General features: G+C 46.0%; 1 protein-coding gene across 6 annotated transcripts in view; it reads right to left on the bottom strand.

Moving 5' to 3' along the window:
• The window catches only part of KIAA0556 (KIAA0556 ortholog), a 227,904-nt gene that overhangs the window by 185,798 nt on the left and 21,741 nt on the right, over positions 1-20,365 (bottom strand). For 4 of the 6 annotated variants that reach the window (XR_004258216.1, XM_032243027.1, XM_032243025.1 and 1 more), the window contains exon 2: positions 15,546-15,601. The exons of the other annotated variants lie outside the window; for them this stretch is intronic. Coding sequence is in view for 2 of the 4 variants with exons in the window: in XM_032243027.1 (XP_032098918.1) it covers positions 15,546-15,601 (56 nt within the window). In the remaining 2 variants the exon portion in view is untranslated. The remainder of the gene's footprint in view (positions 1-15,545; positions 15,602-20,365) is intronic. 6 annotated transcript variants of the gene reach the window in all.

The raw sequence follows: 20,365 nt of genomic DNA, 5'->3' as shown, positions 1-20,365 counted from the left end.
TGCACCACTGCACGCCAGCCTGGGCGACAGAGCAAGACACTGTCTAAACAAAAAAAAAGAGAGAGAGTCAAAATAGTAGTTATCCTTGGAGAGGTATTAACTGGGAGGGGACATGTGAAAACCTCTTAAATGAAGCATATAGAATAGTCTACATTTGATGTGAATAACTGATTTTATATATTTACATCTAAAAATTCATAAAACTATACATTTAAGCTTGTTTATTTTTACTGCACATAAGTTATACCTCAATAAATACATTTTTAAAAGAATAATGCAAAGTAGACATTTTAAATTATCCCTTAGTATGGCCCTAATTCTGAAATATATGTAGTTGCATTAAAAAAAATGCTAGAGGTGCAGTGGCTCATGACTGTAATCCCAACACTGGGAGGCAGAGGCAGGAGGATTGCTTGAGTTCAGAAGTTCGAGACCAGCGTGGGTAACATGGTGAGACCCCCGTTTACGAAAAATACAAAAATTAGCAGGAGATGGCGGCATATGCCCATAGCCCCAGCTACCCGGGAGGCTGAAGTGAGAGGATCACTTGAGCCACGTTCATGCCACTGCACACCAACCTGGGTGACACAGTGAGACCCTGCCTCAAAAAAAGAAAAAAGAAAGAAAGAAAGAAAGAAAACAAAAAGGAAAGAGAAAAGGGGGTGGAAGAAAAGGCTAGAAAGAAATATAAAGATAAATACAGATGATCCCAACTTGCAATGGCTCAACTTAGAATGTTTCAACTTTATTGTGGTATGAAAGCAATATACATTCAGTGGCAACCGTATTCCGGTACCCAGCCATTCTGTTTTTCACTTTGAGTACAGTACTCAATAAATTACATGAGATAATCAACACTTCATGTAAAATACGCCTTGTGTTAGATGATTTTGCCCAACTGTAGGCTAATATAAGTGCTCTGAGCACATTTAAGGTAGGCCAGGCTAAGCTATGATGTTCAGCAGGTTAAGTATATTAAATGCACTTTCTTTTGATTTACAGTATTTTCAACTTAGGATGGGTTTACTGGGACATAGCCCATTGTATATTGAGGAGCATCTGCAATAGTGATTATCTAGGTGGTAGGATAACAAATCATTTTTTTATCTGTCTGCATTTTTTAATTTCTTGACAATCAGCATGCATGAGTTCTGGAATCAGAAAGAAATTAAATCTTGAATGCAGATCCCACTGGGCTGGGTATCTACAGGTGTTAGCTACACCAATCCTGCCTCCCTACACCAACCAGCTACTCCAGCTGACGGAAAGTGGTGTGGACAGGACCTGACAAAGGGAATCAATGAATAATAAACAGCAAACACTTCAGCAGCCCTTACAGATATGGTTCTAAGCACTTTACATGGATTAGTTTTTAAATTCTCTCAACAACCCCAGGAGGAGGTACTCTAGTTTCAGCTCCATTCTGCAGCTGAGGAAACTGACGCACAGAGAGGTTAAGTAACTGCTGAAGACCACACAGCTAGTGGTAGAGCCAGGATGTGAACCTGGGCTGTCTGCCCCAGATTCCTGCCCTGCCTGCCCTGGACCATTCGACCTCTCAGTGCCAAGCCACTTCGCAGGGCTTCAATAAAGCACGAGTGCCCCAAACAATGTCTTTTTTTTTTTTAAGTTAGGTTTCTATATTTAAAAAAAAAAAGTTGGAAAAGTCCAGAACTTTGTTGAACTTCCTTATACTTGTTTCTATTTTTTTTTTTTTTTTTTCAAACAGAATTTCACTTTGTCACCCAGGCTGGAGTGCAGTGGTGTGATCTTGGCTCATTGCATCCTCAATCTCCCAGGCTTTAGTGATCCTCCCACCTCAGCTTCCCAAGTAGCTGGGACTACAGGCACGCACCATCATGCCTGGCTCATTTTTGTATTTTTAGTAGGTATGGAATTTTGCCATGTTGGCCATGCTGGTCTCGAACTCCTGGGCTCAAGTGATCCTCCTGCCTTGGCCTCCCAAGGTTCTGGGATTACAGGCGTGAGCCTCTGCACCCGACCTTATTTCAGTTTTTATTTTGAATTATATAGTGGTGGTGGGGAGGGACGCACAGTTCAGTGGCTTCTTTTTTTAATTGTAATTTTTTTCTGAGACAGGGTCTCACTATGTTGCCCAGGCTGGTCTCAAACTCCTGGGCTCAAGTGAGCTTCCTGCCTAAGCCTCCCAAAATGCTAAGATTACAAGCATGAGTCACCACATCTGACCTTCAGTAGCTTCTTTTTTAAAAAATTTATTTTTATTTTTAATTTTTGTGGGTATATAATAGGTGTATATATTTATGAATTACATGAGATGTTTTTATTCAGGTATGCAAGGCATAATAATCACATCAGGGTAAAAGGGGCATCCATTCCTCAAGTATTTGTCCTTTGTGTTTATAAACAACCCAAGTATATTATTTTAGTTATTATTATTTTTTTGAGACAGAGTCTCCCTCTATCTCCCAGGCTGGAGTGCATTGGTGTGATCTTGGCTCACTGCAACCTCTGCTTCCTGGGTTTAAGTGATTCTCCTGCTTCAGCCTCTCCAGTAGCTGGGACTATAGGTGTATGTCACCACCACATCTGGCTAATTTTTGTATTTTTAGTAGAGTTGGGGTTTCACCATATTGGCCAGGCTGGTCTCAGACTCCTGGCCTCCAGTGATCTGCCCACCTTGGCCTCCCAAAGTGCTGAGATTAAAAGTGTGAGCCACTGTACCTGGCCTCTTTTAGTTATTTTTAAATGTACAATTAAATTATTTTTGACTAAAGTCACCATGTTGTGCTGGCAAATACTAGGTCTTATTCATTCTTTCTAGTTTTTTGCTTTTTTTTTTTGAGACGAAGTCTCACTCTATCGCCCAGGCTGGAGTGCAGTGGCACGATCTTGGCTCACTGCAACCTCCGCCCCTGCCCCCAAGAGTTCAAGCAATTCTCCTACCTTAGCCTCCGGAATAGCTGGGTTCACATGCATGTGCCACCATGTCCGGCTAATTTTGTATTTTTAGTAAAGACGGGGTTTCACCATGTTGCCTGGGCTGATCTCAAACTCCTGACCTCCAGTGATCTGCCCACCTCGGCCTCCCAAAGTGCTGAGGCTACAGGTGTGCGCCACTGTGCCCAGCCATTCTTTCTGCTTGTTTTGTGCCCATTAACCATCCTCACTTCTCCTGTCAACCTTCACAGCCTCTGTGACCCATCCTTCTATTCTCTACATCCATGAGTTTGTTTTACTTTTTAGCTCCCATAAATAAGTGAGAACGTGAAATTTGTCTTTCTGTATCTGGCTTATTTCACTCAACATAATAACCTCCAGTTCCACCCATGTTGTTGCAAATGACAGGATCTCATTCTTTTTTCTGGCTGAATAATACTCCATTGTTTGTGCACCACATTTTCTTCATACATGTGTCTGTTGGACACTGAGGTTGCTTCTGAGTCTCGGCTGTTGTGAACAGTGCTGCAAGAAACATGGGCGTCCAGAAATCCCTTGGATATACTGATTTCCTTTCTTCTCGGTATACACCTAGTTGTGGGATTGCTGGATCGTATGGTGGCTGTATTTTCAGTTTTCAAGCAACTTCCAAACTGTTCTCCATAATGATTATACTAATTTACATTCCCGAAACACGTGTACAAGGATTCCCTTTTCTCTGCATCCTTGCCAGTATTTGTTTTTGCCTGTCTTTTGAATAAAAGTCATTTTTACCGGGATAAGATGATATCTTATTGTAGTTTTGATTTGCATCTAGCGGCTTCTAACCAGAATCTGGCTGTGGTCAATCGCACTGAGTTGGGGGAAGTGAATGTCAGACCAGTTCCCCTGGCCAGATGAGGAAATGGGGCTCACATTTACCTGGCAGTCATTGTCTCTGCCCAGCCCTGTGGTCACAGGAGTGCGGGGTCCTCCTGTCTGGCTGTGAACCAGCAGCAAGGCCCTGCAGAGAAGAGAGAAAGTGGCGTGCCCTTGCCACTTTGCCAGAGTGCACAGAACGTAGGCTGTCGGCCGAGCCCTCTACTGGCTGTGTTACCCAGGGAAGGCTGTCTCACTGCTCTGAGCCTAGACTTGCTCTCATGCAAGATGAGAGTAATATCGCTTCCCTTATCAGGGTATTGTGAAGAGTCAATAAGACAACAGATGTGAACATAACTTTTTTTTTTGAGATGTGGTTTCCCTCTTGTCCCCCAAGCTGGAATGCAGTGGCGAAATCTTGGCTCACTGCAACCTGTGCCTTATAGGTTCATGCGATTCTTTTGCCTCAGACTCCTGAGTAGCTGGGATTACAGGTGCCCACCACCATGCCTGGCTAATTTTTGCATTTTTAGTAGAGATGGGGTTTCTCCATGCTGATCAGGCTGGTCTCGAACTTCTGACCTCAGATGATCTGCCTGCCTTGGCCTCCCAAAGTGCTGGGATTATAGGCGTTAGCCACCATGGCCGGCTGAATGTAGTTTTTAACAATTGTGCTGTCAGTTATTATTCCCACTACGCAGTGGCCATGCAGGTGACAGCTGCTGTTTTTTGCCTTTCCCTCTTTTTCTGGCACCAGCATCCTGATCTTCATTTGGGAAAATACCCCTTCCTGACCATGTGCTTAACATAGGGTTGACCCCATCCAACCTTTGTCTCCAGGACGCATGCACACAACCCCCACATGGGCCAGTGAGTCTCGATCTGGGGCCTTGGCTGAACAGTTAGCCTTGGAAAGTGCTCACTCTTTGCTGAAGTTGCTGAGAGAATTCTGATAAGGACAGGAAGCAGAAGGGGAAGAGGAGGAGGAAGCACCGATCACTATTCAGGGCTCAGGACCTGTAGGGCACTGTTCTAGGTACCCATACCCCTGACCACTTAGTGAGACAGGTGCTACCACTATCCCCATTCTATATAGAAAGAAACTGAAACTCAGAGGTGGCTGGGCTGCTTGGGTGAGTGATGAGCCAGGATTCATCCCCAAACCTTCTAAATCTAGCACCTGAGCTTCCCCCACCATGCCATCTGGCCTCTATACTGTAAGCTTGGGGCTGCCAGTGGTCATCTTGCCAGCTGGTGGAGAACAGACCCGCCATGAGAGAAGGCAGGGTCAAAAGGGACTGAGCCAGAGCACCTAGATCCATCCATGCCTGATATCCACCCCTGAACTTTTCAGCAAGCTACAAATTTTCTTTTTTTGCAGAAGCTGGTTTAAGGAAGGCTTCTATCACTTAAATGAAAGCTGACAGACATGGCCTGGGGACACTAATAAAGCTGAAGTCACAGAAGCATTGGCTTTTGTCAAACTTGGGGGACCACAGAGGAAACAGGGGCTCAGAGAGGGGAAAGCAAGTGTGTCCACGGTCAGTGGCAGCAGCCAGGATTTGAGCCCACACAGCTTGGCACTTTCATGACCTGTGTCTTGCTCCTCCAGAAGTGTCCCCAGAGTAAGTGACAGTTTTCACGGGGTGTTTTTATCCCGCAGACATATCTTTCCTGAGTAACTTGCAGGAACCTCCTCTTAGCACCATTCTCTTTTCTAATCATATTCCATATTCCAGAAAGTGATTTCTGGGGGTGGAGGAAGGAGGTAAAGGGAGATATTTTAAAGGCAATTTCATGCCTAAGATCTGAGGATAGAGAAAACTTTGATGGTGCTCTGTTGAAGGGCACATTGTTTATCCAAAACAGACTCAGGAAAGGGAAGCTGTCAACATTATCTCTTTCTGGTGGCAAATTGCAGCTCTCTGATGGGTTTTTCCTAGAGTTTAATCTTGTGCTGGAAGCTAAGCTGATACCAGGAAGGTTTTAGACATGTCAATCTCCTTCCTGGCATTTTATCAGAAATTGATTCTCTTTGCTTTTCGGGGCTGTAGTCTTGGTCCTGCTGTTGTTAAACTTGGGTGTTTGTGTACCCCTCTCCTGCAGCGCCCAATCTGACTGCAGAGGTCCCGGGGCCAGCTGGGGACTCAAATACAAAGGAATTCCGACCGGGAGGGATTATGTGCCATTCTTCCATCGTAACAAAGAGGCCCAATCCATGTCCTGCTCTTTCTTGGGAAGACTTCTCCACCTGTGACTTTGAAGGGATTAGCTTTGTAAATAGGCTATTTTGCCCCGCCAGTCCTAAATTATAATTCTTGACATGTATTGAGCTCCAAATACATGACAGCTTCCATTCTAAGCACTTGACACGTATGCACTCACTGAATCCTCGCCACAGTTCTGTGTAATGCAGGTTCTATACATCCCCATCTTACAGAGGAGGAAGCTGAATCACAAAAAGGTAAGTCACTTGCCTGAGTGGGAGAGCTAGCCTAGGAATCCAGGCTGTCTGGTTCCAGGGTTCTCAGGCTCAATTCCTCCGGCTGCACCGCTTCTAATCTTGCCCTGTGTCTTATTTTCCCTGCATAAATCAGAAGTTGTCAGTGTTACTGAGGCCCTACTCTTCAAGTTCTCAAAGCTGCAGAGAGACCAAGACCTCAAGAAGTGGAAAGACGGACAACAATAATTTTGCAACTGGGAATGCATTTGGCAGTTGGAACTAAAAGAGATTTTGTTCTTCTCTGCCCAGAAATATGAGCTAAAAGGTTTCATTCCGGTAAAAGTGCCGAGTTGGAATGTCAGCTGTCATACCAGGCTCTTTGCAATGCAACACCGCCAGCTTGCCTTTTCTTTTTTGCTTTCTTCCTTTAAAAAACCTTTTTTTTTTTTTTTTTTTTTTTGAGACGGAGTTTCTTTCTTGTTACCCAGGCTGGAGTGCAATGGCGCGATCTCGGCTCACCGCAACCTCCGCCTCCTGGGTTCAGGCAATTCTCCTGCCTCAGCCTCCTGAGTAGCTGGGATTACAGGCACGTGCCACCATGCCCAGCTAATTTTTTGTATTTTTAGTAGAGACGGGGTTTCACCATGTTGACCAGGATGGTCTTGATCTCTTGACCTTGTGATCCACCCGCCTCGGCCTTCCAAAGTGCTGGGATTACAGGCTTGAGCCACCGCGCCCGGCCGTAAAAAACCTTTTTTTTTAAACAAAGCAATTGAGATCTGTAAATATGGAAGGAGCAACTCCTGAATCCCCAGAAGGCTGAATTTGCAAGAATACAGAGAACTGACTGAGGAAAGGGAAGGAAGTGTCTGTCATTTGTTCGCTAGTAGAGTCTGAAACTTACAGAAAAGTCACTGGTCTCCCCGGTGCCTGCAAACAGCCAAGACAAAGCCTACAAGCTCAGGGCTGCGAGAGATGGCTTGCAGAATGAGGGGCTGCCATTCGCAACTGTAAAAACGTGGAACCAACCAAAATGCCCACCGATCAACAAGTGGATAAAGAAACTGTGAGATATATATATGATGGAATACTGCTCAGTCATAAAAAGGCATGAATGAAGGGCATTTGCAGCAACCTTGATAGAACTGGAGGCTACTATGCTAAATGAAGTAGCTCAGGAATTGAAAACCAAACATTGTATGTTTTCACCTACAAGTGGGAGCTAAGCTGTGAGGACGCAGAGGCATAAGAATTACACAATCAACCTTGGGGACTCAGGGGGAAAGAGTGGGAGGGGGCTGAGGGATAAAAAACTACAAATTGAGTTCAGGCCAGGCACGGTGGCTCACACCTGTAATCCTAGCACTTTGGGAGGCCGAGGTGGGTGGATCACCTGAGGTCAGGAGTTTAAGACCAGCCTGGCCATCATGGTGAAACCCCATCTTTAAAAAACAAACAAATAGAAAAAAAAATTAAAAAAAAAATAACAAGGGCCGGGCGCAGTGGCTCAAGCCTGTAATCCCAGCACTTTGGGAGGCCGAGGCGGGCGGATCACAAGGTCAAGAGATCAAGACCATCCTGGTCAACATGGTGAAACCCCATCTCTACTAAAGCTACAAAAAATTAGCTGGGCATGGTGGCGCGTGCCTGTAATCCCAGCTACTCAGGAGGCTGAGGCAGGAGAATTGCCTGAACCCAGGAGGCGGAGGTTGCGGTGAGCCGAGATCGCGCCATTGCACTCCAGCCTGGGTAACAAGAGAGAAACCCCCTCTCAAACAAAAAAAAAAAAAAAAAACAAATTGAGTTCAATGTATACCACTTAGGTGATGGGTGCACCAAAATCTCACAAATCACAAGACAAGTGAAATAGGGAACTGTAGGGGTGGCCACTGAGTGGTTCCACTGTGGGCACCTCAGTCAAGGACAGTCACACTTGAATCTGGCCAGCCTTCTACAAGGTACCCTAGGGAAAAAAACAAAACAAAACAAAACAAAGCTCTATCCCATTCATGCACTGTTAAAAGATAAATTGGGGCTGGGCGCAGTGGCTCACGCCTGTAATCCCAGCATTTTGGGAAGCCGAGGCAGGGAGATCACCTGAGGTTGGGATTTTGAGACCAGCCTGACCAACATGGAGAAGCCCTCTCTACTAAAAATACAAAATTAGGCGGGCGTGATGGTGCATGCCTGTAATCCCAGCTACTTGGGAGGCTGAGGCAGAAGAATCACTTGAACCCAGGAGGTAGAGGTTGTGGTGAGCAGAGATGACGCCACCATTGCATTCCAGCCTGGGCCACAAGAGCAAAACTCCATCACAAAAAAAAAAAAAAAAAAAAAAAAAAAAAAAAAAGATGAACTGGAAGGAAACATCAATTTAAATACAACATATACCCTATGATTCATGAGTTATATTTTTAAGCATTTAACCTTAGGCTATTCCTGCCTATGTGCGCAGGGATGTCTGCTCCAGAATGTTCTTTAAAGTATTCTTACAGTAGCAAAAGACTATTCATAAACTAGATATTCATTAATCAGGAATTAGTAACGCATCTATGAAATCATTTAGGCGCAAAACCTGATCTGAAATGACATGAAATTTATAGCCTTTATTTACCCACTTAGTATAAATATTCATATCTTGCTGTACACACACACACACACTATTTTGTGTATGTGTATATGTATATGTATATATACCATGCCATGTTGCCCAGGTTGGTCTTGAACTGCTGAGCTCAAGCAGTCCTCTCCTTTCAGCCTCCCAGAGTTTAGCCTGGTCCTTCTTGCTGTGTTGATACTTCTATTAGCCGTTCCTCCTTTATAAGCCGAGGCCACAGGCCAGTGAGAGAGTCTGGTCTGGCTAATCAATACTCGAGAGTATTCAGGGGATACAATATTCCTGACATCAGCCCTCAGTTGCCTTCCCAAGAGGCAACAAAAAAATACCATTTCTACAAAAAATACACAAATTAGCTGGGCCTGGTGGTGCACACCTGTTGTCTCCACTACTCAAAAGGCTGAGGTGGAAAGATCATGTGAACTTGGGAGGCAGAGTTTGTAGTGAGCTGATACAGTGCCACTGCACTCCAACCTGGGTGACAGAGCGAGAACTTGTCTCAAAACAAACAAACAAACAAACAAACAGACACCCCAACAAGGTAAAGAGACCCAGAAGACCCAGAGGGGAGCAGAGGCATGTTTGTGGTTGCACACTGAAGCGACAGAGAGGGCTGTCCAGATAACCTCATCCCTGGAGGCACCCTGGATCCTGGACTCCCTCCGTTGCTGTGTTCCCCTCAGGCCCCTGTCTTGGGAAAAAAAAATGGAGTCTTTAGCCTTGCACCAGAAGTCTCTGCTAATAGCAGGAAGGGGTGTGTGTGTGTGTGTGTGTGTGCACGCACGTGTGCATGCATGCAAAGGGAAGGCTTAACATTTTCTAGTTGGGTGAATTCAATGACTTTTGCAATCCTTTGCAAAGTCAGTTCAGCAGATGAGTGTGCTGTCAAGAGCATTTTTTGGAATCTCCAATCAACTGCAAAAGATGGCCGTCTATTATCATGGGAGGCTCTCAGAGTGGTTAAGAATGAGGGCCCTGGGGCTAGCCTGCCTGGGGCCCCAGTGCCTGGGGACACACAGCCAGGAAGCAGGAAGGCTGGAATCAGCCTCAAATCCGGCTGGAGTGAGGGAGGCCCCTTCTGCAGGAAGCGTAATTAACTATGCTGCCTTCTCCTTGTGAAACTCTTGTTAAATCCTCGACACTTCAAGTTATGTAACAACTAACATCTATGGAACGCTTATGTGTGCCCAGCACTGTGCTAGGTACATTAATACATGACTGTATTAACTCTCTCCAAAATGGACATTATCAAACAAGGTGAGAGGCCTCAAGAGACTCGTCCTTCTGCTTCTTGGGAGAAAGAAAATAATAATTAAAAAAAAAGAGGCTCATCCAAGGTCACACGGCTGGGAGGATTTGAGGCAGAGCTGCTTGGCCCCAAGACCTGAACTGCAGCCCTCACAGCAAACCGGAGGTATTAATTCACAGAGTCACCAGTGGCCTCAGTGGCTCTGAGCAGTAAGAGGACATGTCTCCAGTGCCATGCTCATGAGCCCCACAGAGCCCTGGGCAGCAGTGTGGATGCTGTGGGGATGAACTGGATGATGAATAAATATTTCTTCCTGCTCTGTGATCTCCTTTTTTCTAACACTGCATGATAAATTTACTTCCTAATGATTTTTGAGTAAACTACAATGACCACAATTTCAAAATCATTAATAATTCATGTCCAAGGGCCATAAACACTATATAATCTCCACAGGCAGGAACCATGAATACTTGTTAGAAACGAGGCTGAGAATATTTTTACCAGCTGAACTGAAATTATCTCCTGACCTCAAGCCAACCATCAAAGCTACATTTCTCAGAAATGACTGTAACCTGGGCTGGGCACAGTGGCTCACACCTGTAATCCCAGGACTTTGGGAGGCCGAGGCGGGTGGATCCCTTGAGGCCAGAAGTTTGAGATCAGCCTGGCGAACATGATGAAACCCCATGTCTACTAGAAACACAAAAATTAGTCAGGCGTGGTGGCTTGCACCTGTAATCCCACCTACTCGGGAGGCTGAGGCAGGAGGATCGCATGAACTTGGGAGGCGGAGGTTGCAGTAGGTTCAGATCGTGTCACTGCACTTCAGCCTGGACGAAAGAGTAAGACTGTGTCGAAAGAAAAGAAAAGAGAAGAGAAGAGGGGAGGGGAGGGGACTGTAACCTTGCCGATGCCTCAGTTCAGGCCACCTTTTCCAGGAAGTCTTCTTTCTCTCCTCTGGCACTGCCTAGAGATTTATTTGGGGCTCATCTATAATGTTTATCATTCTCTTTGGTTTCGCCTCTTGGTATCTGTGACAGCGGTGGAGAACTGAGGTGCCTTTGGGGCCAGGCAGGCCAGGCACAGCGTACAGAGAAGCATCTGGGTTGAGAGCCAGGGCTATTTATTCTGTTTTCTATCTTAGATGGAGTCTTGCTCTGTTGCCCAGGCTGGAGTGCAGTGGTGCAATCTCAGCTCACTGCAGCCTCTGCCTCCCAGGTTCAAGCGATTCTCTTGCTTCAGCCTCCTGAGTTGCTGGGACTACAAGCATGCACTATCATGCCTGGCTAATTTTTGTATGCCAGAGTCTACTTAATCCATGGAAAGTGCTGGTTCTCATCCATGGTTGCACATCAGAACCACTTGGGGGATTAAAAAATTCTGATGCCTAGGCTGCACACCCAGAGAGTTTGACCTGCCGGATTTGGAAAGACGCCTGGACGTTGGAATGAATGAATAAATTCTGTATGAATGAATGAATAAATGTACAAATGAATGAACTGTGCCAGGCCCTGTGCTGAGTGCTTTATATCAGTGATTCTCAAACTGCTGCACATTAGAATCACATGGGAGCTTTTATTTTACTTATCTATTCATTCAAAAAAAATATTTTTTGAGACAGGGTTTTGCTTTTTGTCCAGGTTGGAATGCTGTGGTGTGATCACAGCTTACTGCAACCTCGAATTCCTGGGCTCAAGTGATACTCCCGATTCAGCCTCCAGGGTAGCTGAGATTACGGGCGCGAGACATCACACCTGTTTAATTTTTTTTTTTTTTTGAGATAAGTCTCACTCTGTTGCCCAGGCTGAAGTGCAGTGGCATGATCTTGGCTCACTGCACCCTCCACCTTCCGAGTTCAAGTGATTCTCCTGCCTCACTGCTGCCTCCTGAGTAGCTGTGATTGCAGGCATGAGCCACCACACCTGGCTAATTTTTGTATTTTTAGTACAGATGGGGTTTCGCCATGTTGGCCAGGCTGGTCTCGAACTCCTGACCTCAAGTAATCAAGCCACTTCAGCCTCCCAAAGTGCTTGGATTACAGGTGTGAGTTACTGCACCCGGCCTCATAACTGTTTAATTTTTAAAAATTTCTTTTTTTAGAGAAAGGGTCTTGCTTATGTTGCCCAGGCTAGTCTTGAAGTCCTGGGCTCAATCTTCCTGCCTCAGTCTTCCGAAGTGCTGGGATTATAGGCGTGAGCCAAGACACCCGGCCACCTGGGAGCTTTCAAATATCCACATGTTGCCAGGTACAGTGACTGGCAGTGTTTCAATGTAGATTTAACCATTTTAAATGTGCATTTAAAATGGGGATATAAACATTTTTAAAAATCCACAACTTTTAAATGTGGACACCTACTTTTTAAAAATTATAATAGGGTACGAGCCAGATACAACACATCTTTGGGCTGAATTTGGCCTGGCGAGTTCACTGACAACAGCCACACCCTCCCTTTGTCATGGTGGCTTAAGATCCCTCAGAGAAGTACCCAATCCCAACCCGAGGTGGAAACCAATGTTCACCCTCCAGAGAGTGCACTGGCCACATGACCTCACCGCCTGATGAATACGTTTGTTCCGACCAACTCTGGGAAAGAGACAGCTGGTCTTCTCCTTGCCTTTTATGGTGATATAGTTTGGTCTGCACCTAACATCCTGCATGAGGCGCACAGGGCCGGGAAGTCAGGAGGCAGGGAGACAGGAGAGAGGGCGTGGGATGCAGAAAGAAGAGGTGGGTGGGAAAGGCATGCTATAATCCATCGGATGAGAGTCCTCGAAGCCTGCTGTTAGCTGTTGCTGTTAAAATTGTTTCTTAGTAGAAGTGGGGTTTCACCATGTTGCCCAGGCTGGTCTTGAACTCCTGGACTCAAGTAATCTGCCCACCTTGGCCTCCCAAAGTGCTGGGATTACAGGTGGGAGCCACCGCACCTGGCTTTTTTTTTTTTTTTAATAATTGTTTGTGGTTGGTTTTTTTCTTTTGTTTTTCTAACAGAACTAAAGCTCTGTTAAGAGAGTTGGCACTCTCTTTTTTTCAGAGGGCCTGAAATCATGTGAAATATCTTTCCAGGTTAAGCCTGGAAGGTGTCCACATTGTGATGAACAGCCTCACTCTCTGTTTCTCACTGCAAGCACTTCTCACAAGAGAAATGATCTGAACTGCTCTCGGGTAATGAACACAATGGGAGTAGCTGGGAAAGCAGTAATTAGGGAAGTCCCGTTGCTAGAGACATAGAGACAAAGGACGAGTATCTCAACTAGCTCCCCCAGCCTCGCTCTGTAGTTTCCGAACTAATTTCTTAATGTGGATAAATGGGATGCTGCTATTCTCTGACCAAAGGCCAGCGGCAGGTTTAAGGCTTCTTTCTCTGGCTTGCAGGCTAGTCTTTGCCCGGGGTCGATTAACTGAGGGAGGTTGTAGGTCTGTGCTCACTTCCATCCCTGCTCCTCTACCTCAGGGTCTCCGGAAGGATGTTGCGGGAAGACAGGTACTTGCTTCTGCCTCCAGAGAAAGATTCCTTACCAGAGGGAGTGGGAAAATCCACCCTGGCTTCGCCCCTAGACCGCCCACTTGGGCGACACTCAGATCTTTTCAGCAGCATCAAATTTCCTAAGGCTTCCTCCAGCCCTCATCCCAGGTGGGCTGATTGAAAGAAAAAGAAAACGTGGCCGGGCACGGTGGCTCAGGCCTATAATCCCCGCACTTTGGGAGGCCAAGGCAGGTGGATCACCTGAGGTCAGGAGTTCAAGACCAGCCACAGTCAACGCAGTGAAATCCCATCTCTACTAAAAATACAAAAAATTAGCCAGACCCACACGCGGGCACCTGTAATCCCAGCTACTCGGGAGGCTGAGGCAGGAGAATCACTTGAGCCTGGGAGGCGGAGGTTGCAGCAAGCCGAGATCGTGCCATTGCACTCCAGCCCGGGGAACAAAAGCAAAGCTTCCTTTCAAAAACGAAAAAAAAAAAAGGAAAAAAGAAAACCCGCAAACTGGCTGTTCTGGTTATAGCTGATGAAGGAGACAACAGGGGAAAGTAAAAATCATGTAACTCACAGGACGCAGGGTGCAGTCCAGCCCCAGCTTACCCGCTCAGATATGGTTGGGACAGCCCAGAAATGGAAGGAGAAAGTCCAGGTCTTCTTGCCATTTTTGAGCCCAGGGACACCCAGCTGAGCCAGACAAATATCATTCTTTGATCACAGGAATGATGATACTTTATAATCAAAAGTGTCAGTAGATACGTGTGGATGAATTTCTGAATTGCTCAGTGTTTCTGATGAGCCACACACTTTCTCTCCCCTGCACTCCTGCCCCATCTCCACTAAATAAGACTTAATTTTATATTCTCATAAGCCTGGGACTCAGTCAAAGGGCCCTGTAGTAATCTATGGCTCCTTGCTACCACTTCCCACTTGCTTTAGGTGCCATGATCTTGCAATCTTCCTTACTATGTCTCTGACTTTGACTGCACTTATTCCCTGGCCTGGAAAATTGCTAGTCATTCTTCAAGAAGCAGCCTGAACACCACCTTTTCTGCAAAGGTTTTCTTGATACTGCTGGAAGGGTTAAGAGATTGGTTTCTGTATTAAAATCTCACTTTCTCTGTCCTTCTATGATGCCAATTCACACACCGTATTGTAATGATCGTGCTGTAGTTCTCTTCCAACTAGACAGTGCATACCCTGAGATCAAGGACTGTGTTTCATTCAACCTCTAGTCCCAGTCTCCCTGGTAACTGGCACAGAGCAGGTGGGTTCAGCAGGAGAGGGAGGGGTGGTAGGTTTCAAGAATGGCCACAATATTTTGTAGCTCTTCCCATCAAGAGATGAGGCCTATTTCCCCACCCCTTGAATCTGGGACCTTGTGACCTGCTTTCAAGAATAGAAAGTGGCAGAAGTGACATTGTGTGACTTGAAAACCTGGGACTTAAGAAGTCCTGCAGTTGCCACTCCTGTTCTCTTGAACCCTTGAAGCACCATGTGAACAAACCTGGCTAGCTTGCTGGAAGATGAGAAGTATATGGAGGAGAACTGAGGTTCCGTAACTGACACTCAACTACCCCCCAGGCGACAGAGCCATTAATTGCAGAAGCATGAGTGAGCCTCACACAGAGCCTGAGGTCTGCAGAGCCTGGTCCAACAGCAGAACTGCCCAGATAAGCCCAAATTGCTAACCCACCGAATCCAGAACTCAATAAATAGTGGTTGTTTTAAAATCTGGGATGATTTGTTACACAGACAAAGCTAACTGATACAGTCAGAGATGATTATTACAAGTGTGATTATTCCAAGTGATCACTGGGTTGGTAAGTCTAGTTGCTCACTATCATCTGCTCCAGGATTCAAGCTTGGGACCCCGAGAGAAAAGAGTAGGAGATTCAGGACCCTCATTCACCACCCTGCTCCCTCAGGTCCTTTCAAATAGAGTTGCCTCCCATCAGCCCTTGCCAGGGTCACATTTACCTCCTTTTTCTCTCGTGAGCAGGACCGGCTTCTCTCAGCCTTTCGCAGAGTCTGACCTGTCGCAGTTCAAAAGCAGAACCAAGATTAAGGCTGTTTTAGAACAGCTAGTTTATCACCACAAAAGCTTTTTATTTGCAAACTGAATAGACGGGACCAATCATAACCAAATGATTTTAAGAAAATGCAGCCTGTTATTATAATGGGAAAATGGCACATTTTTGAAATAGACCAACGGCAAGGAAAATGGTAATTCACACACTTACGTTACTTGACTGTAATGAACAAAGCCCCAGCCCTTTAATCAGGAACATTATCTGTACTCTGAAAGGGCCGATGGACTGTAGTTTCCCGAGTTGAATTACATTTTTATTAAATTGTTTGGAATTACATAAAATGCCTTCCACAAAAATGCCTTTCTCTGTGCACATACACATAACCTTTGATGAGCGCCTACCAACGTGCTGCACCAAACCCCCAAATCCACCACAGAGGTGAGGGTACAGATGTGACTTAGGGGTAATCACCTGCATTTCACATAATGGGCAATTTCAGAGAGAATTGTCGCTTTTCTGGGAGAGTTAGAAGATGAACATTTGAAGGTATGCATAAATTCAACAGAGTGACATCATAATGTTTAAATATGCTGTTTCAAATGCAGTTTTCACAACTTTTATGGAAATGTCCATTATAAAAGAATTCCTTGATACAAAATTAGTGGATTGCTTTGGTTTGAAAATATAAAACAAGAGTCACTGCATTACTGTTGATATAAACTGCCCAACTTCTCTCCCCGGTGGCGATTTGTGAAAATGCCACAACCAGGATTCCCTTAGGTAAGAGCGCTCAGATGATGGGAGCAGCAAAAAAGCTTAGTGACAGCTTAGCAAGAGAAAAGTGACAGGGACTGAGTGTCATAGGAAAGACACTTGTCTTTGGACATGGACACTTCCTCTTTTTTTTTTTTTTTTGAGACGGAGTCTCACTCTTGTTGCCCAGGCTGGAGTGCAATGGTGCAATCTCGGCTCACTGCAACCTCCACCTCCCAGATTCAAGTGATTCTCCTGCCTCAGCCTCCCAAGTAGCTGAGATTACAGGTGCCTGCCACCACACCTGGCTAATTTTTTGCATTTTTAGTAGAGATGGGGTTTTACTGTGTTGGTCAGGCTAGTCTTGAACTCTCCTGACCTCAGGCGATCCACCCCCCTTGGCCTCCCAAAGTGCTGGGATTACACAGGTGTGAGCCAAAGCACCCAATCCAGTGTGGGGTGTTGGTAGTGGGGCAGATGTATGTGGGGATGGGGTATATGGGAACTCTCTGTACTTTCTGTTCAATTTTGCTAAAGCTCTAAAAAATAAAGTTTATTAGTTAAACACACATACACACATGTCCAGGATTTAGGGACCAAGAGATTTGATTGTTGAGCCAATTTTGTCAGGACCTCCTGATGCTTGCTGCTCTGAGATAGGAGCTAGAAAGAGCAACTCCCAGAAACCCTTGACCACACTGCTCTGGCTATCAGTCTGAGGATTCCAACTGAGCCCTAAGGCTGGCCAGAGACAATGACATACCAGGTAGTCAGGTCACACCATGCAGAGCAAGGGGCCTGTCCCTGAGCTGCTAGGCGCAAAGCAGGTTGGGGTCCAGGCCACTGACAGATTGGGGTATCCTTGCAGCAGGAGTAGTACAGAGGCCAGTGACACGCCAGCAGGGCCCAATGAAAGAGCAGGCAGCAGGAGGGGGCAGCGCTCCTCCAGGGCAATCAAGGCAGACCCCAGCACCTGGCTGAGGCCCTAGCTTTGCTGGCCACATAGCCTCCAGGGGATCTGGTCCCAGGGAACAAGTGACCAGCTATGGGACCTTGGAGAAGTCATTAGGTCTCTTTGGGCCATAGTTTTCTCCATTTTTTTTTTAAGAGTTAGGCTGAATCATCTTTATGGTTGCTTTTAATCTCTAAAATTCTGTCATATTAATAAAGAACAGTTTAAACAATTAAGGTGGACCACAAAAACAAAATATTAACGTGGCCAGGCACAGTGGCTCATGCCTGTAATCCCAGCACTTTGGGAGGTCACGGCAGGCAGATCACCTGAGGTCAGGAGTTCAAGACCAGCCTGGCCTGCATAGTGAAACCCCGTCTCTACTAAAAATACAAAAATTAGCCGGATGTGACGGTGCATGCCTGTAATTCCAGCTACTCAGGAGGCTGAGGCAGAAGAATCGCTTAAACCTGAGAGGTAGAGGTTGCATAGTGAGCCAAGATCGCACCACTGCACTCCAGCATGGGTGAAGGAGAGAGACATTATCTCAAAAAATAAAAATAAAAAAAATATGAATGTAACTGGGCAGCTTAACCTCAAAATGCATTTGAAAACTTTTTTTTCCCTTTCTCTTGGATTTCAAGGTGGAATCTTAAGGCAAACTGCAGAAGCCTTTTCTCCTAGCCTTAAAATAGACTCCACGTTGGCCGGGCACAGTGGCTTACGTCTATAATCCCAGCACTTTGGGGGACCTAGGCGGGTGGATCACGAGGTCAAGAGATCGAGACCATCCTGGTCAACATGGCAACATGGTGAAACCCCGTCTCTACTAAAAATACAAGAATTAGCTGGGCATGGTGGCGCGTGCCTGTAATCCCAGCTACTCAGGAGGCTGAAGCAGGAGAATTGCCTGAACCCAGGAGGCGGAGGTTGTGGTGAGCCGAGATCATGCCATTGTACTCCCGCCTGGGTAACAAGAGTGAAACTCCGTCTCACAAAAAAAAAAAAAAAAAAAAAATTAGCTGGGCGTGGTGATGCATGCCTGTAGTCCCAGGTACTCGGGAGGCTGAGGCAGAATTGCTTGAACCTGGGAGGTGGAGGTTGTAGTGAGCCGAGATCATAACACTGCAGTCTAGCCTGGTGCCTGGCAATGGAGCAAGACTCTGTCTCACACACACAAAAAAAAAACCAGCAAAGACTCCACGCGCCTCCCTTTCTCATTGTATGTACTCCTTCCACATTTCTCTAATTGTGTACTAATGTTTAATTGTGTGCCTTCTTGGAAGTTCCAGGGGCTAGTCTTTTTTTGTTGTTGTTGTAGCTTATTTTCCTTTATTACCCCAAAATACCTCTGTAAACAGGACAATGTCACAAAACAAGGCAGAATTCTGCAGACAAGTATGTCTCACTCAGAGGAAAGAAGTGATTGAACAGAAGGCACCAGAGGTTGCATTTTGTTGGGTTACATGCGAACAGGAAATGGGGGGAAAGATTCACCAAAGAGAAAGGAATTTGCACCGTCATTTCATTGCCACATCCTAAGGATGGAGAACGGCCTTGCTTGCTGCTGCTGATCCACCTGCACCTTACATTGTAGTGTAAACTGTACCTGATGCTAAGGAGACAAATTCCCACACAGCACAGGGGCTAATCTTGAGACAGAAAGAGCAAGCCTGGAGACCCAGCTGCAACGTTCCAGAGATGACCTCATGGTGGCGATTTAACGACCCGGCCATCTTTGAGATGATGCCAGTCCCCCATCTAGATAGACTGGGGCCTAAGACGGCCACCAGAACAAGTCACACAGACAGTACTCAGTCCAATTCTTGCATGCCTTCCTTGCCAAGTTTTCCCTTTTTATTTATTTATTATTCAGAGATGGAGCCTCACTCTGTTGCCCAGGCTGGAAAACAGTGGTGCAATCTCCGTTCACTGCAACCTCTGCCTCCTGGGTTCAAGCAATTCTCCTGCTTCAGCCTCCCAAGTAGCTGGGATTACAGGTGCCCACCACCATGCCTGGCTAATTTTTGTATTTTTTTTTTTTTTAGTAGAGATGGGGTTTTACCATGTTGGCCAGGCTGGTCTCGAACTCCTGATCTCAGGTAATCCACCTGTCTCGGCCTACCAAAATGCTGAAATTGCAGGAGTGAGCCACTGCGCCTGGCCAGTCTTCTCCCTTTATTTTATTTATTTATTTATTTATTTTTTTTTTGAGACGGAGTTTCGCTCTTGTTACCCAGGCTGGAGTGCAATGGCGCGATCTCGGTTCACCGCAACCTCCGCTTCCTGGGTTCAGGCAATTCTCCTGCCTCAGCCTCCTTAGTAGCTGGGATTACAGGCACGTGCCACCATGCCCAGCTAATTTTTTGTATTTTTTCAGTAGAGACAGGGTTTCACCATGTTGACCAGGATGGTCTCGATCTCTTGACCTCGTGATCCACCCGCCTTGGCCTCCCAAAGTGCTGGGATGACAGGCTTGAGCCACCGCGCCCGGCCAGTCTTCCCCCTTTAAACCCCTGCCTTCCCCCACAAAATGAAAGTAGTTACTTTGGACCACTTCCCCGTTCCCAGTTTTGGTTAATAAATACGCTTTCTTATTACCAGACCGCATTCTTACTAATTGAACTCTGCAAGCAGCAAGCATGAGACCTGCATCTAGTCGTCCAGTTACATTAATGCAAAGAACACAGAGCTTAACTGCTAAAATGTGAAAGTAGGAGAGATGTCATGGCTAATGCCTGTAATCCTGTCACTTTGTGGGGCCAAGGCAAGAGGATCACTGGAGGCCAGGAGTTCAAGACCAGCCTGGGCAACATACCAAGACCTTGTCTCTTTAGAAAACAAACAAACAAAACAAAAAGAATAAAATAAAATAAAACATAAAAGCAAATCGGCCGGGCGCGGTGGCTCAAGCCTGTAATCCCAGCACTTTGGGAGGCCGAGGCGGGTGGATCACGAGGTCAAGAGATCGAGACCATCCTGGTCAACATGGTGAAACCCCGTCTCTACTAAAAATACAAAAAAGTAGCTGGGCATGGTGGCGCGTGCCTGTAATCCCAGCT

Source organism: Sapajus apella, unplaced genomic scaffold (assembly GCF_009761245.1).
Source record: "Sapajus apella isolate SASKATOON/1434 unplaced genomic scaffold, GSC_monkey_1.0 scaffold51, whole genome shotgun sequence".
Taxonomy (NCBI): domain Eukaryota; kingdom Metazoa; phylum Chordata; class Mammalia; order Primates; family Cebidae; genus Sapajus; species Sapajus apella.
Note: the sequence above shows the minus strand (reverse complement) of the source record. Positions and strands in the feature narration are given on the sequence as shown.